This window comes from Liolophura sinensis, chromosome 6 (genome assembly GCF_032854445.1).
Source record: "Liolophura sinensis isolate JHLJ2023 chromosome 6, CUHK_Ljap_v2, whole genome shotgun sequence".
NCBI lineage: Eukaryota > Metazoa > Mollusca > Polyplacophora > Chitonida > Chitonidae > Liolophura > Liolophura sinensis.
In genome coordinates, this window is record NC_088300.1 from 6,231,881 (window position 1) to 6,258,109 (window position 26,229).

Genomic DNA, 26,229 nt, shown 5'->3' on the forward strand with positions numbered 1-26,229 from the left:
ACTTTAAAACTTGGAGTGTAGGCGTTGATGGAATAACCTTGACACTCTTTTTGTTTTGTGGTAATAACTTGTGACGATCATTGAAATCGTCACATAACACGCAGGGCCTAACAAGTGCTGCAAGGTAAGATATGTACAGGCCATATGCAGGATCCTTCGGTTGCTGCTGTCCAAGTAAGGATACTTTACAATGTCAAAATTGAAAATGTCCGTCCTGTCGTAAAGTTTGCGAGAGAGGAAACGGTTTTGGTCTTTGTACAAGTCCAGATAAGATGTACCATCCGCAGAATCTTTGGATTCCTTTAAATCCAGTGAAGGTGAGTAAATATCTTTCACAGCCTTTGCTATATATGGATTGTTTAAATCTAGCAGATCATCAATATGCCGTTTAGTGGATGAGATAGATTGGGTTTGGTGAGGATTCCTCCTTAATGGTTTCTGCATATACATGTAGTCATATATTCATATAGAACAGGTATAGATTGGTCCAAAGGGGGGGCACAATTTGTACCCATCGGGATATCTATACACTGTTGGCATATGGTTTCCCTGAATTTGGCATAGATGTTATTAATGAGAAATTCAAGTAACTCAATGAACATGGAAACATCCCATGAGAGGTAATCCTTGTATGTGTTGGAACTTAAGAAAGCTTTGTTACTTCTGACGTAAATGTAGCCGTGACCGGTTTTATTCAACACCGAAGCAATTAGTGATGAAATTCTATCTATTAAATTAGTATGAGGAACAGCAGCATGGAAAGGTGGAGAAATCCCAAGTAGAGTGAGTGGGTGCTTGGAGTTTAACGTCGTACTCAACAATTTTTCAGTCATGTGACGACGAAGGAATCCTTAGGGTGTATGTAATGTGCCTCCTTGTTGCAGGACGGATTTACACCGCTCTTTTATCTAGTGTTGCTTCACTGAGACGCTTTACCGAAGGCAAGTAAACTGCCCGCCCGAGCCATTACGGGTCAACCAGTCGTTGCACTATCCCCTTCATGTTGAATGCCAAGCGAGGAAGTTACAACTTCCGCTTTCAAGGTCGTAGGTGTGACTTGACCCAGGATTGACCCTGGATCTACCGCTCCAGAAGAGGACCCCAAGTAGATATATCCCTGCACGGTACGTGTATTAGAGCGTCCAGTTCTTCAGTGAGACGTTTAGAGCTTTTAAGTATGAATTTTTTGTAGTTGCACAACAGTACTTGTTCCAAAATGACTGTACTTCTTGTAGTTAAGAGAGTGAAAGAGAAGTTTGGTGGTACAGCTTTTTAACTCCACAATATAGCGAGATAAACACCGTCTAAATACAAAAATACCGAGCACGGATTTGCATGATGTACAGAAAAGTCTGGTTAGGGTACATTCCCATATTTCCCAGTTTTAGTGACAATCTGAGTATCTAATTAAAGATATTGAATATCACTTTACTAGCTACGGCTGATTCAGATAAAAAAAAATACTCTACAATATTAATTTCCAGGAAAGTTTTAGTTATTTGCATTAAAGCTTGGCCATGTTTATAAAAGCTACGAAGTTTTGCAAATACTTGCACGCGGCTTAGAATAGTACTCACCATTTTCAGTGACGTCATGACTCGCTGATGAGTCCCATGTTTGACACGGTCCCAGACAGGCTTTGGCTATGGCAGCCTTATCTCCGCAGTTGCGTAGACGACGGTGAAATATTATCTTGTTTGTAATTATTAAGAAAAGGAGGTAAGTGATCATTATCGTGTGTGTGCTTTGCAGCATGTTCTGTTTCGGTTTTGATACAATGTCTTGTGTGATGGTTCAAGTGGGCTGATTTAAAATCGTTGCAAGCTGTACACTAAGTACAGAGATTGAGAGATTATTGCCTTTACATTATTCTTTACATTATTTGCCGGTAGGCCTTCCCATACCGGGTAAAGCAGAGCTACGGTGTTTGCTAAGTGATATTAGACTGGTCATTGTCACCGTTATCAGGTAGCCGAAGCGTGGTGCCTGAGAGATTATGGTATTGATAGATTCTGAGATTTTGGTATCTGCACATTAATTTGTTACATATATCTGTGTATATTATCAGTAATTCCAATCGTTCCTTGCACTAACAAGGCCATGCATGTACAGAGTTGTACCTGGGCTAATAAGCCCAGTTGGCATGTCAAGGGTCGCGAGTTCATGCAGATCTCAGCGAGACCAGGTGGTGGCTGTCGTAAACTAACAGAGATAAAAGGTGTTATTTTGTGGTAGTTGCTAGATTGAATACACACCTGTCTGTCGACGACGTTGCCGGCACCTAACATCAAATCACATCTTTAAGCCGCGGTAATTTGCGAGATCTCCCACCTTGTTTTAGCTAATCTGCGTGAACCCTGAGACCCCTGAAATGGCGATTGAGCTTATAACAGGGCTAATATTATAAACATAGCAGCGCGTAACAAGATATCGCAGTTTGATGACAGGTTGGGTCATACCAAAGACTTTGAAAAAAATGCAACATGTTGCTGCCTCTGTTTGCACTCAGCACTGAGAGGTTATGGCAAGGAGAGGTTAACTGCATGGTTGGCCCGATGTCATTATGATGTGACTGGGTGAGGTGTCATATATGTCTGGTGTGTTTGGTATAATACTTCAGTGGCATCTGCACTTTTGCCACAAGAAGACAGTGTATGTACATACACCGAATGACTCCTCCTCATCATATGTCTAAATTGTCATGTTCCAGTAAAACATAAAACCTCAAGCATAGAAAGTATGGTTTAGAATCCCTTACATCAGCTTCGCACTATATTGATGTTTGTAGTAAATGTTGTTCAACTTCACCGTATATTGATGTTTGTACGAAATATTCTTCAACTTCACACTATATTGATGTTTACGAAATTTCGTCTTAAATGTTACATGTAGATGCTGTGGTCATCATATCACTTACGTGTACGTTTACGTGTAAGTACATGTAGCCTGAACAAATGAAGTATCTTCTTAATCTGAATTGGAACAGGTGAAAGAAGAAATTAGGTCTTATGAAATACTGATCTTGCTTAGCCATGTCAGGTTATGTTGCTACAGAAACTTTATCTTGGTTTACTTACCAAACATGGTTTCACGTGTGAAACAAAAGGCCAAGTACTGGTCAGCCTGAAATCAGTATATTGTGACAAGTTAATTGTGTTGGTGACTTTTGTGACAGTGTCTATAGAATGGCTTTCCATTAAGGCAGCACTATTAGTATAATGCCACTGGGACTGGCATGCTACCAACCTTGTCCAGTGTAAACTGTTGTGATATATGAATGAATGAAATAATGCTGAAATTATTCACTTTAAATAAACAATGAAGTGATGCGGTGGACTGTAACCTCATCCAGATATTTTTTTGATCGTTGTTTAGGGCAGTGCTTTAAAGTTTTGAGTATCCGACCAACCTACGGATAGTCGTGGATTTTTCCTGAGCTCTGCCCATTTCCTCTCACCATAATCCGGGCCGACGTCATATAAGTGAAATATTCTTTATTACGGCATAAAACACCAATCAAATAAATAAATAAATAAATTTTTCACTTAAAGAGGTTATTTTTTTTTGTTTTTTTTTTATGGTGGAAACCAGAGTGCCTGGGGTAATTAAACCGTTGACCTTTTCAACATATGATGTACAGATTTGCGTGCCACATTCGTGGAATGTAAGTGGTCATTAACAAACAATAATTAAACTGTGCAAATGACCACACAAGCGTTGCTGACCACTTAATATTATCAGCAAGTTCCCATGAATATTAAGAGCGGATGAATTCATCCAAATATGAAAGATCATATAAACCATCAGTTGGTTCAATTGGTATTAGTGTGCACAAGGTTACCGGAGATCTCCCATGTCTGAGCTCAATCCCATTCAAAATTCTGGTGTGGTCTTTATACTTGAAGTTTACTAAGAGCAGTCATTCCACCTATATGATATATGTGACATGCAAGAAAATTTTCTTACGTAAGAAAGAAGAAGTTGTTGGTTCACTCTGAGCACAATAGTTTTGTCTACCCATAAAGCTGGTAACCATGATTCAAGGGAAAAATTCTTGAGTGTGGTGTTAAACAATATTCAACTCAAGTTAATTATAGAAGATTATCTTCAATTTTGAACTGTAGACTGTTTCAGGGTGACTGTCAGCTGTTTAATAATATGCAGAACAAGCATTGAGGGTTTTCAGTGTATTGCTAATAATAATAAAATAGGGTGTATTCCAATGGTTTAAAAGCATGGTTAACAGTTTATTTGCCTTCCTCAAGGTCCTCAGTCTTAATGTACAGAAGAGGGCTTATGGTGTGTATTAAAAAACAACTAACACAAATTTGCATGCGTATACAGCAATAGGGACATATGTTACATGTACGTGTATGCATGTACAGATGGATTTATGAGAGCTCATGAGCCTTGAGTCAGGCTTGTAGTATGGACAGAACTGGAGTCAGTGGGAGTGTCTGATGAGCAGGGTACATGTACAGTCAGGCTAAGGCATGACAGGTGCAAGCCGTTTTACCTCTCAGTGCTATGTGGGGATTCCTGACTAATCCAACTGGCACTGCTACACTAAGCATGGTCAGTACCATATCCAGATATCTGTGTATTTGTGTGATGATATATAACATGTTATTTCAGGTTCTCATACTTAAAGTAGTTTTGGATATTTGTACTTTTTTTCTCTTTACACCTTTTAATATCAACATTTTTATGCATGTGTAGAATTTTTTGCAGTTGTTTTGTTTTTTCATCGTAAATTATGGAATGTCTGCACATGTACAGTACTTCATCTGTTGAACTGAAGGTATGCATTTATGTGTCTTCTACAGGTGAGCTGCCTAATCCGTTATTATATAGTTTCATGTAGTACATGTGAAAACTTACACTCATTTACCAAGCTTCACAGGGTTATCTGTGACCATCTGAAAAATGTACAGGCGGACAAAAGATACATGTGAAATCTGCATGCGGCTGTACACTGCAAAAGTCCATGTAGTGAATGGAAGCACAGTGACTCTAGAGCCTCCAACCAATGCGATCATTGTGAGTTCAAGTCCAGCCAATGCTGATCATATGCCTCTCTGATCATACATTAGAATGTCTGCCAGCAACCTCAGATGATCATGGGTTTCCTTTCACCATAATACCAGAATAAGTGAAATATTCTTGAGACAAAATAAATAAATATATGTACATTTATTTGTACATAGAATTCCACTTATATATAGCTGTTCAGCTGAAAATTCCACTTATACTTAGGTGCTTAGTAGCACCGAAATCGTAACCTTACTACACAGTACATGTAAGTCCTGCATCCTGAAGACTGCTTGTTTAGCTGAATCAAGTTATAGAGATGCATAATTCCACGTAATTTCCTCAGTTTGACCATGCTGACACGCTAATATCCAGGTGAGATGTTGGTGCCTTGTTTCACTGTAACAGGGTACAATAATACAATATTATTATTGATTTATTATTTTCATTGTTTCAGGTCATGATAGCAGATTCTGAATAATGAGATTTTGAAAGTACATGTATTTCTGTTTTATTTTCCAGTAGATCGTATCTTTTGTTTTTGACAGATGAGCAAAATTTGGAATTTGTCAGAAATTTTGGAATGATATTAGATAGTACATTTGGACATGCATATACATGGATGGGACCAAGTTCTCTTGTAGTAAAATTTCTTATACACTATTCACTGTTATTAGCTTACATGTTTAGTAATACAAATAAAGATACACATGAGCCCAGTTGTTCAAGAGTGTATTAGCTAATACTGGTATTAAGTCAAATTTTAAATTCAGAATTTTAGCCGAACTCAGCAGCTAATACAGTTGTCTAAAGTCAGTGTATAAGAGCAACTGATGTACATGTACTTCATATTTAATATGCTGTTATGCAGTTATCTTTAGACTAAATACAAAATTGAACACTTGGCCTAAAGTTAAATCTGGTATTAAGTCTTAAAACAGTTTTGAACAACTGCGCCCTGTGATTGTTTTCTAAATGTACATGCATTGTAAATCTGCATTGTATGTGTGTTGAAAATGAACCAGTGTGAGTTCAGCCTCACCACAGTAAGGTCTATATGCCCTCTGTGCATATACCTTCTTCAGAAATGCAGCTCTGGTAAGCAGATATACACATGTGTGTTGCTAGCCTAACATATGGTTTATTTTGGGAGGAGACTTGTGACAGTTTAAATTATTCACCCGGCTTGGTTCTAGGCCTAATGTGATCACCTTGCAGCACTGGAGCCTGTTAAGACAATTCCAGCTCTTGTGAGTTTACAAGACTTATACATCAACACAGACTGAAAATACTGTGTTTAGATGCAAATGCAACCCTGAAAAAACTTGATTTTAGCCATTTGTTTACAGATGCATTCAAGGTTCTGATGGTTAATCTTTCTACAGATCCTTTGGAGAAATATGTACAATATACATGTAATAACATGTACATTACAGTCTGAAACCCTTAGAGCCATCCACATCCTATTACAGCTGAACGTACTTCATGTGCAGTATTGCATCTGAAACCCTTAGAACCATCCATAACTTATTACAGATGAAGATACAAGTTATTACATGTACATTAATGGATCTTGCTAGATCATTGGCATACAGTATTGTTCTAGCTCTATCCAGTTAACCCCTGACCAGCCATGTTGTTGGCTTAAATCAGGCTTAAATCTGGTCTAATGGTTAGAGCGTCCGCCTTGAAGCAGGGATACACCTGGATCAAACCCAGGTCGGGTCATACCAAAGATTTTAAAAATGGTACTAGCTGCCTTGCTTGGTCTCAGCACTCAGAGGTTAGAGCTAGGAACAGGACTGGTTGGCCCGGTGTCAGTATAATGTGACTGAGATGTCTGGTGTCTTTGGCATGATACTTCAGGTACGGCAGAACTTTGGTGGCATGGACTTGCCCTGCCACAAGAAGACACAGTATATGTGCACACACCTAATGAGGACTCCTCGTCATATGACTGAAAACTTCTAGTCGCTTGTGTAGCAAGGGTACATCTATGCAGTGTATATTATGCAATACATGTTCAGATGCACATCTACATATATGTTAATCATCCAGTTTGGTTAGAGATGAGAGATTTGTGTCATTGTAATCCAACCTCGAATTCTGGTTGGGGATTATGCAAAAGAGGCAGTAATTATGATGCATACATCCTGACAGAGTGCAGAACCTGACCCATTACTCTGAGTTATGTACAAGGATATAGGAAGATTTAAACCCAGTTTTTACACCAGTTTTGAAATCAGAGCAAATATCATCTAACAACAAATCTGCCATTTGTACAACTACATAACATAATTCTTCTAATATTTAGGATAGATATTAGTAGTGCTGAGAGCAGAATATTACATTTCTTTCCCAGCTTTTTGAGATATGAGTATGTTGTTCATTAGATGGCCTAACCATGTGAGAAAAAAGAAACTAAATATTCCTGCTAGAGTTACATGTATTTTGACTAAAAAGAGCAGACCGGGTGTCCCAAACAGCAGAAGAAACAGGTTATATAGGTGTATATTCCAGTACTTACAGTATTACTAGATTATAAACCTATGGTGGGCCATGTATAATACATACATGTTCATGTAGTACTGCTTACATGTGTAAGTGCTGGTAGAACCATTGCTATAGATCATGGTTATATATCACATATACAGAGCCTTTGGGGGATAGGCCCAGGGCTGATGGAGTTGGTGTCAGTAGGCCATACATGAATTGGTCAACAAGGCCTGTTGCCCTCAATCAAATTTAACTATCTTGAAAGGAATGAAACTGTAAACCCTTTTAAAGCCAGGAAAGGAAATATACAGGAACACTGACATGGAGGAAGGGTTCACAGGTCTCTCATGTACACATACAGAGCATTTAGGGGATAGGTCTGTGACCTAATGGACTGGTGGAGCTGGTGTCCGTGTACATGTACGTGTGAGTGAATTAGTAATGAACCATGCTAAGCATAACCAAAACAAGACACAAGTGTGTTTGTGAAAAAAAAACAGTATTCTGGAAAGTTATTTTCAGATATCTCATTTTCCTTTTTCCATCCATCTCTCTGTCTACATGTATATATTACTGCTATCAACAAAGACAATTTTTGATTGCCAAAAAGGCACCAAAAAATATCTGATTGAGCTACCAGGAATTGTAATTTTTTTGTGTTTTTTTTCCCTTTATATAGTTCTGGAATGTTTGTACATGTAACTGTGTTTAACACTGTGTTCACTTTTCTGTAGCCTTAACACAGCTACATGCACATCCATACATCCTGAAATAAAAACTGGGCTAAAAGCATGGTGATATAAAATAAATCAACAAATACAAGAATAGCAACATAAAAGTACACATAAGCTCCTGCTAAATTATGAAGTGTTTTAGCAGAAACTTGAGAGGACACATGCTTAAGATGGGTACTGTTCATGACACATACACATGTACACATGTACAATACATATACACTGGTTTACAGAATGTGTAAACAGAATTACATGGACAAGATTTACAGGCTTTATCCATTAAGGTAATAGCAACCCATAAAACTGGAGATCTCCCTTGCCCAAGTGCAATACCATGTTTATTTTTATATCTTTTTGAAGTTGAGTGATGAAGTCAAAAGTATTTCACTCATATATATATACAGTTTTAGGGATGGATGGAGCTGGAGTGGCATTAGTAAACCACTTGCCCTTGGCAAATATCTGACCAACTTTCCCTCATGTGACAGGATTTTGCCTACAGAGCCAGCCCAATGTCTAAACCATATTGGTGGAATGGTGAAAATTCATGTGAAGCACATTTAACAGTCACATGAGAGCTGTTCATCGCTTTTTGCCATCTATGCCATGAGAGCGACAAAGGCACAGGAATCTTGAGTAGATCATTTTTAACTTTCAGCCAGATTCATGTTGTCAAGATCTATAACACGTAAATTCTTTACTAGATCCACTTGTACATATATACAAGATGAAAACTGAATATGTCAGCTCTTACTACTTTGTCTCAGGCAGTATTTGTGCACAAATTACATGTACATATACACAAATCTTTTATATACAAAAGTGAATCTTCTGTCACCATTGGACATTTTATAATAGTAAGTGTAGCAATAGAATACATGTGTTAAATTGGTAATGAACCTGCTGTTTATTCCTCATTTTCAGGTTGATTTGAGGGTGACTTCACACCCTCAAATTGGTGTTAAATGTTAAATTGGTAATGAACCTGCTGTTTATTCCTCATTTTCAGGTTGATTTGAGGGTGACTTCACACCCTCAAATTGGTGTTAAATGTTAAATTGGTAATGAACCTGCTGTTTATTCCTCATTTTCAGGTTGATTTGAGGGTGACTTCACACCCTCAAATTGGTGTTAAATGTTAAATTGGTAATGAACCTGCTGTTTATTCCTCATTTTCAGGTTGATTTGAGGGTGACTTCACACCCTCAAATTGGTGTTAAATGTTAAATTGGTAATGAACCTGCTGTATATTCCTCATTTTCAGGTTGATTTGAGGGTGACTTCACACCCTCAAATTGGTGTTAAATGTTAAATTGGTAATGAACCTGCTGTTTATTCCTCATTTTCAGGTTGATTTGAGGGTGACTTCACTCCCATGGTGCTGACAGGGCTGATGCATCCACATGGCAGACTGCCCCCTCTACAGGCGATTGGCAGAACTACTACTTTTGATGATGTTGACAACACTCTCTACTTCTCATTGGAGTCCGATGTTGGATATCCTGGTGAACAGTCATTTTTTCCAGAGAGAGAGCAGAGAAAGTTTGGCCAGAATGATGGAGAGCTGGCTACAAAGCTTCTACAGCGCAGTTTTCATGTGCTGGAACCTGGTTCTCATGTCTGTAAGAAGACACCAGAGCACAGCAGTTCCAGCTTCACTCATTGCACAAATGGCATGTCAATTGCCAGACAGTATGCTCAGCTGCGTCACCTGATGGAAGAGCAGGCCATTTTGGACTTCGTACGTGATTACGTTTTTCGCATAAAGGCACTTACCGCTTTTGTGAAAGATTTAGAAAACCTTGTATACAATGAATACCAGACATGGTACAGTATCATGCATAACTCCCTCACTCATGCTCCTAACAGCAAACTTTTCTGTCTGACAACGGTCTGTGAAGACCTGCGCATCCATGTTAATCACTGGAACTGTATCAAACAGAGGCTGTACACAGATCGCTGGCTTAAGACATCGCAGAAGAGGCTTAGTTTTGAGCTGGATCTTGTACGGCAGGTCTTGTTCAAACTGCAGGACTGTGCCATTTGGTGGGTCGAAAGGCTAATTAAGATTGGTTTGGAGGTGTTCGGCAACTCTGATGGGGAAAGTGTAACTCAGGATATGTTGTGGAATATATGCCGTGGTATGGAGGAGTTTAACTCCATTGTGACCAGTGTTCATCATACCCCAGGCAAGGAGGGCAGCCAGCCACTGTTTCCTCTGAAGTGCCATAATAGACACAGGTCTTTACAGCTGACAGCCAGGGGAAATAACTGCATTCCTCACATCGGAAGCTCTCTGCGACCAATTTCATTTTCTAGGGTACTTGGCATCATTTCTGGTGAGCGGGCGAAGTATGCGGCTGTGAAAGCTCATCGTTTTTTCACAACTAGTGATTGGTTTGTGACATTGGTACACAATACAAACTTGGTGCATTTTTTCTGGAAAGTAGAAGATTCAAGAATTCGATCTGTAAAACAAGCTAACTGTTGCTCAGTTCAGTCGGAGAACCAGCAGACTTCTGACTACTACACCACCTCAAGTGTTGCCTCTCCAAATCTCGTGTCCCCACTTTTTCAGATACACAATATGGCTATGCCAGATCTTTCTGTGAATTCACCTCTAATAGACTTTGCTGAGCAGGAACAAGACTTCATTGGTCGTTTCTTAAATGTTGCTTCTAGTTCTACAAACCTTTTACGCAAAAATGGAACTTCTGTTGATCGAGGAAGTGGGAAGTCTAAGGGGTATAGGAGCCCCGCCCGACCCCCACGAGGGCCTGTGGACGAATCTGCGTTGCTGAGATCAGACTTAAAACGTAAATGTGTGTCTTGGGGAGACTCAGTGGACAATTCTGTCAGATTGCAGGTGGCCTCGAGATATATGGAGACTCTGTGGCAAGGCTTCCAGATTCAGCTGGATATGTTTTTCAAGGATTGCTTATGGGGGCTGGAGGATGATTATGTGGATACAGAGTTGGGCAGTATTGTCCTCTGCCGAGAAACCACTGTGATGATTGTACGTCAGTTAATAGCCCATTCCTGTGCTCAAGGTAAGAATGGACTGTAGTGAGCTTAACATGTGCATTTACACTGTATGTACTCTATCTTTCTACAGTCTTTGCCAGCCTATTGTGGCAGGCACAAATTTATGTGTACTGAGTATTTTGTATGTACATGTAAGTGCTAATGTTTCAATGCAATTTAGAGATGCTAATAAATTATCTTAGTAAAGTGTTAACTTAGACTTTCATGACAGAATTGAAAATTGCTGTTCAAATTCAAATCTAAGTGTATGAATAATATAACAGATTTAAATTAAGTTTAAGCCTAAGACAGCTTTGTGATCTTGGGACCTGAGCTCAATTCCTTAATTCTGCTTTGCCTTACACAAACTGTGTACAGTAAATGTAAGCAGGATTATGTGCCCTCTGCCCTTAAAAACAAGGATTTTACTGGTATTGCTGCTATGGAAATCCATTTCAACTAATATGTAGCATATATGTTATATATTGTCACAGTTAACTTTTAAATTAATGATTGATGTGAGTGATGAGGCAGGAGCAGTCTATGGAACCTGAACAACTCCGCAGGATCGTATTCACCACATTTCCCCTGTGCCGTCCATGACACAGGTCACACCTCCACAGGATCGTATTCACCACATTTCCCCTGTGCCGTCCATGACACAGGTCACACCTCCACAGGATCCTATTCACCACATTTCCCCTGTGCCATCCACGACACAAGTCACACCTCCACAGGATCCTATTCACCACATTTCCCCTGGGCTGTCCATGACACAGGTCATACCCCCACAGGATCCTATTCACCACATTTCCCCTGTGCCGTCCACGACACAAGTCACACCTTCACAGGATCCAGTGCACCACATTTCCCCTGGGCTGTCCATGACACAGGTCATACCCCCACATGATCCTATTCACCACGTTCCTCCTGTGTGGTCTATGACAGAAGTCACACCTTCACAGGATCCAGTGCACCTATTTACCCTGTGCCGTCCATGACACAGGTTCTCCACAGGATCCTATTCAAAAGGTTCCTACAGTGGCTATAATATTCATGTTTGGCTTAAAGGTTGAGGAAACATAAAAATTACAAAAAGATCAGGAGTCTAGAGTGCAAAAAATTAGTTGTTCATGTGATCTTTAATGGTTTTTTTCGATTTTTCTTTAAAGAGAAAAATACACTTGAGAATGATTTTTCAAGGGTTGGCACTTGGGACCACCTATATGAGGCTATGGGTATATATTGTCTTTGTGTAACAATGTTATAAATGAGAACGCCACACATGTTTAGTAAATATATTTGTACCAGAAGTATATTTGTACCTTTTCAGCTAACAAATGTGTCCAACATTGATTTTGATTACAGATATGATTATAATCCATATTAAATGCATGTGTTTGGAAATAAACAGTTTTACCTTCAAACAAGTGTATTAGACATGCCTCACATCCTTATTTAGAACATTATATTGCAAAGACGATATACATGTATAATCAATATGTGGTACCAAATAAACATCATACAAAAAAGAAAAGAAAATATTAAAGACCGTATTTGCAAATAAGATTTCACCCTGTTTTTTTCTAATTATTGGCATCATTTTTATGTTTTCTTCTCTATTTATCTGTTTAGAACTCACTTGAACAGAATGCCCCAAACATGTGTATGTATATACATGTGACATATTTCTTCTGTTGTCTCCATGACACACATGACCAGAATCATCCAATGTTGGTATCCATGATTGTTTCCCTGTCTCTCCCATGCTGTCCAAATTTGTTATTAAGTGCATGCTCTATCAATTGTATCTCTGCATGTACATGTATATGTGCAGTCAGTGGACTGGAACGGGTCCAAGAGGTTGTGAGACCTCTCCTAGTGTACCATGTAGGCCTACATGTTGACCTTTGATTCACATCAAAGGTCAACATGTGCCCATTCACAGATCTGAAAAATATTATACAATATACAATAACTAAAGCCACATTAAAAATACAGCTAACATTTTGACATAAAAGGATTTTAAAAACTGACAAAAATTGAAAAAGGGAACATTGCACAGTATACACAGTGTCTAAGGTGATACGCAGTTTGACTAGACAAACATTGTTAAGAACAGAAAATCCTATAGATCAGGTTTTGTTGACAATGGGCTCCATATGACAACAAGTCATAATGCCAGTGTATGGATGCCTACAAGTTTGGGGTACAGAGTACTATTGTGTGTAGTGATATACATGTACTTCTGAATCCAAGGCATGTCTGACCCTGATGTCCAACTCCTACACATTAACACTTCTGCTGTTGTAGAATTCTGGGTGGCATTCCCACCACAGTTTCCACTTATGGTGTACCTTAATCCTGGCATCCACAATTGGGTTTTGAAGGCTTGACTCAGAACAACGCTAGTGCCTTTCATACCAAGTCAAGTATAGAAACCACCTTACAGTAACATGTCTAACTTCAAACAGGCTGTGAACCTTAGAAATCATTGTGAATGACCAAATGGGGTTAAGAGTACATGCAGTACATTTGGATTTCTGCCAGCTGGCAGAGGTGGCCTCTTTGTTAATGGCATTCTTACTTGTCAGCAAGAATTCCACTGCACAACTATTTTGCCTGGAAGGCTTCTCAGTAAGCTGGTCTCCAGACCAGACATGTACACTACATGTATGCATCCATTTACCATTGACCAAGGTCCTTCCTGCTGGCTGGCTGGCTGGCTGGCTGGCTTGATCTTATCACCCACTCTGCTGTCAACCATCCCCAGCCACTGACAGATAATGCCATTACATCCTGCTGCAATATCAGAACATAAATTGAATTTCAGTGTTAGCAGTGAGATAACAAATAGCCTGGAAGATGATGTGGTGATGGCCTCATGGTTGTGATTAAGTTGGTTGTTTAAGACAGATATAATAAAACCCTGCCATGTAGTTTCATGTAATTAAGATACCGGTAGTGTATGTCCATGTACATATCTGTGTAGCTAGCGCATCCATTAGTATGGGCTTTCATAGTCACCATATAAATGTGTATGTAGAGAACGGCTAAGGAATCAGCATTCTGCCCATCTCACATGTACATGATATGATCAGTTTAAGGTGTGTTACAATGTACATTAGCTAAAAGATCGCGTCTCTGACTTTATTAGTAGGCCTAATTGTTTATTTTGGTGGGTGTTTTGTGTTTAAATGATACACTGTATGTGAAAAGATATTATGAAACAAGGAGTGTGGTTTTAAGAAACATAAAGAAAGATATGCAAAAAAGTGAGAAAACAATTTACTTCTGAGGCATATTTTACATTTCTCAATAACCCTTCTATTTTATGCATATTTCTGTCAGTGATCTGAAATATTTGAATCATATGCTACGCATGAAGAAATAAAAGGCAAGCGTTTCTTGTATCCTTTAATATACTGGCAGTAGCCCAAGGTTTATCTGTCAATCTTTTCTGTGATTGTAAAGGGTGTTCTCAAAATACAAAATGCCCAAATTAGCCATCCAGAGATCCTGAAAAAAAAAACAGTATTCATTTCACCTCCCAATGTTGGCAATTTAATAAGATCAGCCCAGAGGATTCATTGAAAATACTCTGTATGAGTAAAAGTATGCCTTTAAATCTTGGACTAGTCCAAAATGTTCAAAATGACAATGCATGATGTTCCAAAATTATAAACCCATACTGAAGGCCTGCTTTTGGCAAGTGGTCAGCAAATTTCCCGGGTGTGATGTACAAAAATGGACATCATATTGGTGGAAGACAATGTAGATCCTGTGTAAACAGGCCCAGGAGAGCTCTCATAAATATACATGGGACAACTTCGTTTACTTGTGAACAGGAACCTACATGAAAGTGCTTTGAATCGTTTATGACACCTTGTTTTGTCTGTTTGGTTACCAGATCATTTTCCTTCCGGATGTGTGTCACCTCTGATGTCGGTGAGAAGGGACCTTCTTCATTCCTCTGCCTTCACAGCCTGGCACTCAGGTATGGACACTCCTGTAACTTGACCTCTGGTTCATTGCCACAGGATCACTATAACCTCATCTCTCTCATGCTTGTACTAAGGTCTACATGTATTTCAGGAAAAGGAAACAAAATTTTATTACTCTAGGGTGAAAGGAAACCGGAAATGTGGCTGGAAATACCACTGTGAGCTATATCTGAAACGACATTGACTTTAATACATTATTTAGAGTTATTTTGGCCTAAAGCTGGATTTAAGGGACCACTTTCAGAGTCAGTAATTCAAAACATTTATTTTGACCCACACCTGGTGTGACAACATATATACACTGTAGTCAACTTGCACAACATATTCCATGATAGGTGAAAATAGAATTCAGTTTCACATCGCTGACTTATTTGACAACATGGAATTTACTGAAAACAATTCTAAATAAAAAAGAGAGTAGATTTAAATATAGTTTTAAGTGTTTTTTCCAGGCTGTGATTTGTTAAGTGTAAACTTGATTTCTGTATAAAACATCCATTAGATAAAGGTTCTTTCTTTTTGCATTAAGTCAGGACTGAAGTTGCATGTTTATCGTGATATCATATCTCTATACAAGGGAGTTTTACAATATTATTTACAGGATTATGTCGAGCCCTGGGATCATTTGTGACTGACAAGTTTTACCCCTGCCCCCTGGTGACGGGCGACTACAGCACAAAGACAGGGATGCTGCTACGGGACACATTCCAACCCCTCCACTGTGCCCTGACAGATCAGGCTGTTGGGGAGAAACTTACCAGTAAAGGTCAGTATATCTTCACATACCGCTATGCTACAACTTGTAGGTCTTGCCATGTATAACATGCTTTATTGAGCAAATATTTTGAAGATATCATGTATGTAGATAAGAAAATCCTACTTTTAACCTACAAGATTTTAATCTTCAAAGAGGAACCATGGGTACATCCTTATATGCACATGTACAATTTTAACTTTTAATATTTAATCATTACGACATGGCTGATAAAACAATGTCAATGTGACTTTCAATCCCTATCATTAATTTGTATGAGACTTTAGCTCTTCATTTTCAGGTAAAGTTTATATGACTTCAGGTGGGCGTAAATCCTTTCATGTTAATTAGTTATAACTGTTTGTCTACCAGTGCTTGTGTCAGTCAGAGTCATCCTGTTGTTGTTGTTGCCCAGGGGCCATACCCAAGCCGCGACCAGACCTGTGGGTTGTTGTGAAGCTAGCATCTCGCCTGCTGTCCACATGTCACACGGCCCACCTCTGGTGTTACTCCAAAACCTACCAACTGTTGGCTTCCTGGTCTATAGGCTCCTTCCTGCTGGTCACCCAGACTGACCTCAAGGTTAGATTACCTACAAACACCCATCTGTTTCAATCAGAGTTGCTGTGCAATTGCTGAGAAATACATACATATAAATAGATCTCTTCTTATGTACTTCAGATGCACCATAATGATATCTTTTAAACTTTTTGAACACATCTATCTTACACAAATAAATATAAACATATATATATATGACTATATATATACATAAACATAATAAATGCAAGTTAGAGTTTCTGTTCAACCACATGAAGTTGTGTGTTTGACACTCACTTCTTGATTAAGAAGATGATAGCTTTGATTTTGTTGGTATCAAAGTTTCCATGCATAAAATAGGGGGGATGTTTGCACACTTTAAACTTGAAACTATTGGAAAGTTGTATAGTATCCATTTTATGAGTGGTACAAGATATAAATGCTCTGCCTTTATGTGATTGCTCTAAAATAAGACGTTCACAGACTCTCACATATATATGCTATTGTCACTTTGATTTACTGTTCTTCAAAATCTTTGTTGTTGATGACCAACAAACAAAAAGATCATTGTTAACAAACACAGGGGAAATGCTTGAGTCATTTTCTTCTCAAAGTATTCTCTTTCTTGTATTTGTGCTTCTGTCATATTTCTGTCAAATTGAGAATGAACCAAATCACTGACATCAAGACAAAGGTTTGGTTGACTGTTGAGGTGTTTGTGTGTTGCAGATGTTGGCTGATGAGACAGCACACGGAGTTCGGCTCACACAGACCTTGTTAAACCTGATCATCGGGAGCTCTGGCATCCCGTTACAGAATCCCCTGGCTCAAGAGCTGGCTTCTCTAAATCAGCAGCTTCAGGACATCAGTGGTCAGCTACAGGTACACCAGCATCAGGCTTCGGGATAGCCTTTTGTGTAAAAAAAAAAACATACATCTTTCACAGACAGTGGCTAGAACAAGTTGTTCTCATGTGTGATTATCATATCATATCAGTCTCAAAGTAAGATGTTACTAAGACCATTTATTATGTGTTGTAATTATAAACTAATTTGTAATTATATACGTCTTTTTTGTTTCATAGCTGATCTTTATTTTTTGTTCAGGCAACATGCAATAAAGTCAGTCTTTTAAACATACATTTGCCACCACATCTATACTCTGAATTCAATACATTAGAAGTGTTGATAGTAACATACGCCCATTACTTTTACCACTTGACTTCTGATTTGTTCATAGTATGTTGTTTGTTTTATCAGACACTGTCAGGAGCTGCAATGAAGCTGTTTGGGGAAAAGTGTCGCAGCAAATCTTCACAGGTATTCCAAGATGTCATGCCTCCTGGCAAAACATGGAAAAGGAGAACATCGGAAGGTAAGGAGACGTACAGTTATTCTTTGCGGATTGTGGTGTTGTCAGGGGATAGGAGTGGTGATCTTTGCAGATTGTGGTGTTGTCTGGGGATAAGAGTGGTGATCTTTGCGGATTGTGGTGTTGTCAGGGGATAGGAGTGGTGATCTTTGCGGATTGTGGTGTTATCAGGGGATAGGAGTGGTGATCTTTGCAGATTGTGGTGTTGTCCGGGGATAAGAGTGGTGATCTTTGCGGATTGTGGTGTTGCCAGGGGATAGGAGTGGTGATCTTTATACACTTCAGCAACTAGGCTCTCTCAAAACAAACACTTCATATTTCTGTATTCTTGACCAGCTTTGTATACAATATCTAAATTATCAGAAATATTCTAATGAATCAGACAATAAAAACTATCCAAGGGTATATTTCCTATTTTCATCTCAACTAAGCTGTCTATTGTACCTGTACAAGTTAGCTATAAACTACTAATTTTGTCTCCAGCTTGAATTTATGAAGAGTGTTGTGCCTTTTTCAGGGCATCCTACCAAGCACAGTGCCTATGTAGAAGAGGCAATAGACTGTATCCTTGAACCTGTCTTGGAAGGTGTCAACAAATTAAAGTCCACTTCCCAAGTAGGGGTCATTTCCATTGCAACAGTGGCTATGTGTGAAGCATGGACGGAATTCATCTTAAAAGAAAAAATCAAATTTAGGTAAGATTATAGATGTATTTATTCATGGACATTTATGTTTATGGGTCTTACTTCTACTGCATGGACTCTATGATACAGGTTAAAGATGAGTGGCAAAGGTTTTGATCTAAAACTGAAAGTTATCAGAGTAAATACAGAGTGAGGATATTATATGGCTTGTTCCCCTTGGATTTTGGAATGTCGTAACACCAAAGTGGCTCTTGTTCATAAATCTGATTGACAGTGTATGTCAGCATGTAGTTGTTAGACTGTGTACATAAAAATATAGAACATTGGCATAATAACCTGCATTATGATCTGTTTAACCATGATGTTCTGTAAACTTCAGTCTGTGTTGTTGTTGGATTCATATAGAATGTGGCATTTGATTTTTGTGGACATATCTGCATTAATGTTTCAGTGTGGACAAAGCCTATCACCTGGCTGCAACATAAGACTTGGCATATCTCTAGCATGTATAAGTTGTTGTTCCAATTGAGTGTCAGTATGAAAGAATACTTTCAGCTGGCATTAACTTGTTGTTGCATTTGTGTTTCAGTGTGGATGGCGCCTATCGGCTGGAATTTTGATTTGACAAACCTGTCTGTAGTCAGTATAACCCTGTAGGATTTGTGTTTCAGTGTGGATGGCGCCTATCAGCTGGCATTTTGATTTGACAAACCTGTCTGTAGTCAGTATAACCCTGTAGGATTTGTGTTTCAGTGTGGATGGTATCTATCAGCTTGCATTTTGATTTGACAAACCTGTCTATAGTCAGTATAACCCTGTAAGATTTGTGTTTCAGTGTGGATGGCATCTATCAGCTGGCATTTTGATTTGACAAACCTGTCTGTAGTCAGTATAACCCTGTAGGATTTGTGTTTCAGTGTGGATGGCGCCTGTCAGCTGGCATTTTGATTTGACAAACCTGTCTGTAGTCAATATAACCCTGTTGGATTTGTGTTTCAGTGTTGATGGAGCCTATCAACTGGCATTAGACTTCAGGTTTGTACGCACCTGGCTTAGTGAGTACATTGCGAACGACGAGGTCAGACAAAGTGTCCTTGAACTCACCGTATTTCGTAAATTAAATGGAATCGTACAGCTGTTGATGAAGCAACCCAAAAAGAAATCTCAGGATACTCGCTCTATTGATGATATTAGTAAGTTATCCCCCTTCCTTGAATAAATACTCTTAAATTTATCATGACTTAACATACGAAAATAGCATCTTGACTATATTCTACGCCGTCAGCCTGCAATTAATTTGTGTTGTTGAGTCAATATGCCAGTCATGATCATGATCTAGCCAGAACAGCTTAGATATCCACTGTGAACACCCACCCAACCAGGACAGTATAGATCTCTACTGTGAACACCCACCCAGCCCGAACAGCATAGATATCCACTGTGAACACCCACCCAGCCAGATCAGTACAGATATTGACTTTGAACACCCACCTAGGCAGAACAGCATATATATCCACTGTGAACACCCACCCAGCCAGAACAGTACAGATATCGACTGTGAACACCCACCTAGCCAGAACAGCATAGACAACCACTGTGAACACCCACCCAGCCAGGATAGTGCAGATCTCCACTGTGAACACCCACCCAGCCAGAACAGCCTAGATATCCACTGTGAATACCTACCAAGCTAGGATAGTACAAATATCCACTGTGAACACCCACCCAGCCAGGACAGTATAGATATCCACCTTGAACACCCACCAAGCCAGAGCAGTACAGATATCCACTGTGATCACCCACCCAGACAGGACAGTACAGATTTCCACTGTGATTACCCACCCAGCCAGAACAGCATAGATATCCACTGTGAACACCCACCCAACCAGGACAGTATAGATCTCCACTGTGAACACCCACCCATCCAGAACAGCATAGGTATCCACTGTGAACACCCAACAAGCCAAGACAGTACATATATTTGCTGTGAACACCCACCCATCCAGACCAACATAGATATCCACTGTGAACACCCACCAACCCAGAACTGTACACATATCCACCATGAACATCCACCCAGTCAGAACAGCATAAATGTCCACTGTGAACAACCACCAACCCAGAACAGCATAGATATCCACCATGAACACCCACCCAGCCAAAACAGCATACATGTAGATACAGTGTATTGTGACATATATTGTAAATATAGCTGGCGTGAGAATTTTCCTCCAGTTGACTGATTTCAGACTTTTTGTTAGAAATTTGAGAAACAAAAAAGCAGCTGGGTTCATGAGAAAAGGATTAATAATGTAATTTGGAGATATAGTAAGTTTTATTCAGGCTTTTTGGAGAAACTTCCCTATTTGCTTTTTCTGACCATCAGTTCCCATGCCTGATATAACCACCGTGAACGGTCACTGAAGGAGAGCGTGTGGTATCATCAACTGACAATTCATCCAGCTTTGTATGGCCGTTTAAGGTTTCGGCCAGGGTCTAATCTCATCTTCCACTATCTAAGCAAATGGGAAGTCATAAAACTCCTTCCCACATGTAAGAAGATGGTCCGGAGTTGTGAACTCATTTGTTCTTTTTCACATCACAATTATCAATGCGTGTGTGCTCATAAAACATATATGTAGTCCACACACAATGCAGCATCATTGGGAAAACAATGCGTTCTGCTGTTAATTGGACCGTTTGTGTAGCTCATCCTTGAGTCTCAAATTGGTAAAGGCTTAAGAAACTGGTTTATATCCTAGGTTGCTGTAAGGCCCATAGTCTGAGATTTAAAGATGTTTAGAAGTTTTTAAGCAATTCCGTTCGAGTGCATTTCATGCAACAGACAAACACTTGAAAGGTATCAAACTGTTGTTCCTGATTTGAAAACATTCATCTGTAGTCTCTAAAAGAGTAATCTCTTGTGATTTTTGTGATTTTTTTCTCTCTACAGACTGTGATTCCAGCCTACACTCAGAGAGCACCCATGGCAGTTTGGAGGTGGTTGCTTCACAGACCCGACCATCAGTCCCCAACCTGCAGAATAGTCAGGTAGAGGACTCTGACATGAATCATGTACAGCACATTGACTCCTGGCTCGCTCTCAGACTTCATGGGTCTACACGCTGGAAACTCTCCTCTTGTTTTACTGGTGATCCCTCATAACTTTATCTAAACTGTGAACAGACCTCATAGCAAAACTCTCCTCTTGTTTTACTGGTGATCCCTCATGGCTTTATCTAAACTGTGAACAGACCTCATGGCAAAACTCCTCTTGTTTTACTGGTGATTCCTCATAACGTCTAAACTGTGAACTGACTTCATGGTGAAACTCTCCTCTTGTTTTACTGGCAATCCCTCATAACTTTTCAACAATGACTTCATGGCTCCATGCACAATATATTTGCTGGAAAATCGTCTCACCTTCTACTGGGGATTTCTCAGAACTCCAGTTCTGTGAACAGACTTCAGCGCTTTATGAGCTGGAGCTGTCTCCTCCTGGGTTAATATTGATCTAACTTATTAACCGTTTATTTACATGTACCAAATATGGACAATAGTTTGGGAATAGTCCAGGTTATCTCAGCCCTAACCACTTACATGTAAGTTAGTGTTTCAAGAAAACACCTCTATGGACACAAGTTACCTATAGAGATGCCTATGCCACAGACCCACCAGGTCAGTCTTTTAAAAACTGATTAGGAATTAATGTTTTTTCAATGCTTTGTTTTAGATTATTCAATGTTAATTATTTTTTAACTTGATAATTGTTACATTATCTGTAACATTATTTTAAAGATTTTAATCCTTCATTGGAAGAGACAAAAGGGCATGACAAGTATCTGCATATACATTGTTTATTTATTGTGATTCGTTGTTCAGTGGTAAAATTACATGTATTACTTGTTGAATTTATTATATACTACATGTGTATTGAAATACATGTAATTTATTACAAAACTCTTAATTAAGTATAGTGTTAAAACCCAAGCATTTATACATACATACAAAACTCTTTCTAAACTGCTTTGAAAATGCACGTGAAATGGAACATGCACTAGGTTGTGCTAAGGTATCCATGCTGCCAGTTCCCGAGGTATTGGTGACAAAATAAAGCTTGGCACCAGTTGTATGGCTGTTTATGTGACATAGTTTGAAATCACTCTTCAGATGAAAATCTGTGCATCATGCAGTGAAATTTGTCCATTACTTGTCAAAGGGTGGTCGTTCACTGCAATTTCTTCCACCCATGAAACTATATAAAAAAAAGCAGCTGTTAGGAAACTGAAACATTCAAGTACAGAGTAAATCTTAATGAAATAAGTGCTTAGTGGGCTATTAAAAAGAGTCAGTGAAAAGTTTTTGTCTCTGCAGGCAGTGATTTCTAAAGAGGTGCCAGGATGTAGCTTTTCAGAGCTGTACCTGTAGTCTTTGGGTAATATGTGATAAGCACAATTTATACATAATCATTCAGTTATATCTTGTTCGCCAGGTGTGCAGAACATGTTAGTCTCTTTGGAATGTCCATCATATCTTATGTTATGTCTCGTGTAACATCTGTCCTATATCTTGAGAACAAAACCAATTTTAACATGTCTTTGGATCATTATTTAGCCTTTACAGCCTTATAAAATTTGGCTTGCCTTGCTAAGTATCAGTAGGGACCTATACCCCACCTGAAGTAATTCCTGCCTTTGAGAGACAAGTGGGAAAGTAGTACTCGTGTATTACAAGAAAACTATGGACAATTCAGCGTGGACCCAAGTCACCATTTGTGGGGGAAAAAAATACCTTGACATTAGTTTTGTATTTGCGACATGGTATATGTATGTTTAATGCACTTTTTGCCAGTCCATGAGTTAGAAATGTTCACAAAATTGGGAATTGAAAGCTGTACGGGTATGCAGGCTGAGTGATGCATAATAAGCTGAAAACCAAAGCACTATGTCATTTGAAATTGTGAAATCAGAATTCTGAATGGTGTATGAAGATTTTCTTATGGGAGTCCTTTACTGTTGTCATTAGCATTATATCATAAGCAACCCATTCTACACTGAACAAAAATATAAACGCACGAACAAATATTTTCTGTTATTTTTATGTCACAAAATATAGTACATATCCCAAAACAATGGGACATATTTCTGAACAATTCAGCTTTAATTTGCGAGCATTGCAATCAATTCTCAAGCAATAGTCCTGCAGTAATGGCAGGAAGAGGACAATGGGGGTCAATGGGCCAAGTTCACAGACGTCAGTAACGCGTGTGACCACCATTAGCCTCGCGTAGAGCTGTACACCGGCGACGCATGGATATCACCAAGTTGTCAATTGTGGGCTGGGGGATGTTGTCCCAGTCCTCCTGGAGTGCCACTCGCATTTGGCGAATGTTCTGGGGAACTGGAACCCGGTGGCGGACACGCCTATCCAGAACATCCCAGAGGTGTTCAATGGGTGACATGTCTGGTGAATACGGCGGCCAGTTGAGGACAGGAATATCCTCCTCCTCAAGGAAGTCCCTGCATATCCTGGCAGTGTGTGGGCAGGCGTTGTCGTGTTGGAAAGTCAAATGATGGAGCACCACAAAGGGGGCAACAATAGGTCTAAGGATTTCATCTCGGCAACGTTGTTGAAATGCAGACGTGTGCGCTGTCCATGACAAATGCCTGCCCACACCATGACACTTCCGCCACCATAAGCCACCCATCGCAGGACATTAGCGTCAGCATACCGCTCACCAGCACGGCGCCAAACCCGAACTCTGCCATCAGCATGGTGCAGCTGGAAGCGAGATTCGTCACTAAAGAGCACAGTCCTCCAACGAGCAAGTGTCCAGCACACATGAATATTGGCCCAGTCCAGTCGTGTCCGACATCGGGCTACCGTTAGGTCGATGCCCTGGTGTGGTCGACGTGACCGGAGATGAGCCTCCCGCAGCCGGTTCCTGACTGTCTGGGCTGAAATCCACCTGTTGTGAAGACCGACAGTCTCATCAGCAGTTCTGGTTGCTGGGCGGGTCCGATCACGCAGGTGTTGGAGCCGCATGTGCTGGTCTCGTGCGGGCGTGGTCACACGTGGCCGGCGGGCATGTGCGCGGTTGACTGTGGTACCAGTCTCTCTGAAGCGAGTCCTCAGGCGGCTGATAGTGGAATGATGCACATTCAGTTGGGCTGCCACAGCAGTAACAGATAACCCAGCATTAAGCATGCCAATGGCACGCTCCCTCATGATTTGTGGCATGTCGGCATGTGGCACAAATCCACACTTTGGGGTGGCCTTTTACTGAGCAAGCTGTAAGGAATGTCTGCGTGTTGCTCACGCACACTGACCATCGCACTGTCACGCCCCATTGGTCACATGGGTTGACTTTTTCAGCATACGAGTATACCCACTCAGAATGGTCATTTGCAATGGGACCACTTGTGTTGTGCAACACGAAGGACCCATTAAACAAATATATCACTGGTTTGACCATTTCCAAATAATGGTCAGTTTGACTTGGATATATAGGTTGGTGCGTTTATATTTTTGTTCAGTATAGTATTTTCTGGGCCCTCTAGTTACATAATGAGAACATTTTCCTGCTTTAAGTACCTCAGGCCTAAGCCCTGTACATGTACTCTATGGTTCATTCCTCCCCCTGTGATGACGAGTTCTGCATCAGACTGATGGTAGTATTCCTCATTCATAGCAGGACAACCATGGTCAATCTGTCTTGCGCCCCGAGTTACCATTGCACAGCAAAAGGTACATTATTGCAACATGTCAGTAATGACAGTAGTCTGCTCCATTTAAGTAATATTACAGTCTCTTGCTTTGTAGTAGTTCAACCTGTAACATGTATAACTAGAAGATCGATCCAATCATGTACTAGAATTGCATTTTTGATTCTGTTAGAGTTGGTCCTGTAGATTGATGTATTAGAGACAATATGGCTTTGATACTGCCAATGTGGCATTAAACCACATTCATTCATTCTGGTGGATTGACCTTTGACCTATAAGGTCATGCAAGTTCAACTCCAGTATGAATGTTCAGCTGTTGATATCATTAGTGTCTTATACTGATCTAGATTTAAAGTTTTAATTAACTGTTTAGTAATACTAGAATGATTTCCCAATTATTAATTATTACTGAAATGTCATAAGGAGTACAAGTGCTGCTTGCAGAGCATGTGAACCAAAGCTGGGATGGACTGACTTGTGACCTGACTTGTGTGATCAGACTTGTGTGATCTGACTTGTGTGATCTGACTCCTGTGATCAGACTTGTGTGATCTGACTCCTGTGATCAGACTTGTGTGATCTGACTCGTATGGTCAGGAAGACCACTGAGCCTTGTTCAGAGTCACAGAATATTATTAAACTACATGTCTCTATATAAGATGTCTGCCCTGTTGTTTTCTCTCACAGATGCAAATTTAATTTTTCATACTGATAGATCTACAAGAGTGTAAATCCTGGTGTAATTGAATGAATGCTAATTGTCACTCGCTGGTTTTAGTACGTATTCTTTCCATTGATGTCCATTCAGGTTCCATTTCTTGATTCCTCTCTATGTTGGTTAATAGCACTGATTAAGATCTTTGCTTTGCAGATCCCATATTCTTAGTACAAAGAAACCACAGACTT

The 26,229-nt window shown here is 39.7% G+C and overlaps 1 protein-coding gene across 2 annotated transcripts; it reads left to right on the forward strand.

The window, feature by feature from the left end:
• The first annotated feature begins 1,671 nt into the window (after positions 1 to 1,671).
• On the forward strand, positions 1,672 to 26,217 carry LOC135468263 (uncharacterized). 2 transcript variants are annotated; one of them, XM_064746415.1, is made up of 10 exons: positions 1,672 to 1,719; positions 9,611 to 11,311; positions 15,196 to 15,282; positions 15,891 to 16,055; positions 16,459 to 16,625; positions 17,313 to 17,465; positions 17,843 to 17,957; positions 18,472 to 18,649; positions 19,598 to 19,791; positions 21,552 to 26,217. In XM_064746415.1, exons 2-10 carry the CDS (start codon positions 9,637 to 9,639, stop codon positions 21,761 to 21,763), a joined length of 2,946 nt encoding a protein of 981 aa, XP_064602485.1. In that variant the 5' UTR covers positions 1,672 to 1,719; positions 9,611 to 9,636; the 3' UTR covers positions 21,764 to 26,217. The 2 variants fall into 2 exon arrangements, with proteins under 2 accessions (XP_064602485.1, XP_064602487.1); XM_064746417.1 differs by having other exon boundaries at positions 19,598 to 19,633; positions 21,552 to 21,689.
• Positions 26,218 to 26,229: the final 12 nt, after the last annotated feature.

Bases quoted from the DNA above. Each gene is read 5' to 3' on its own strand.
- LOC135468263 (XM_064746415.1), top strand. From the start codon at position 9,637: ATGGTGCTGACAGGGCTGATGCATCCACATGGCAGACTGCCCCCTCTA. The intron at 11,312-15,195 runs GTAAGAATGGAC...TTTGGTTACCAG, and splicing joins AGCCCATTCCTGTGCTCAAG to ATCATTTTCCTTCCGGATGT. The intron at 15,283-15,890 runs GTATGGACACTC...TATTATTTACAG, and splicing joins CTTCACAGCCTGGCACTCAG to GATTATGTCGAGCCCTGGGA.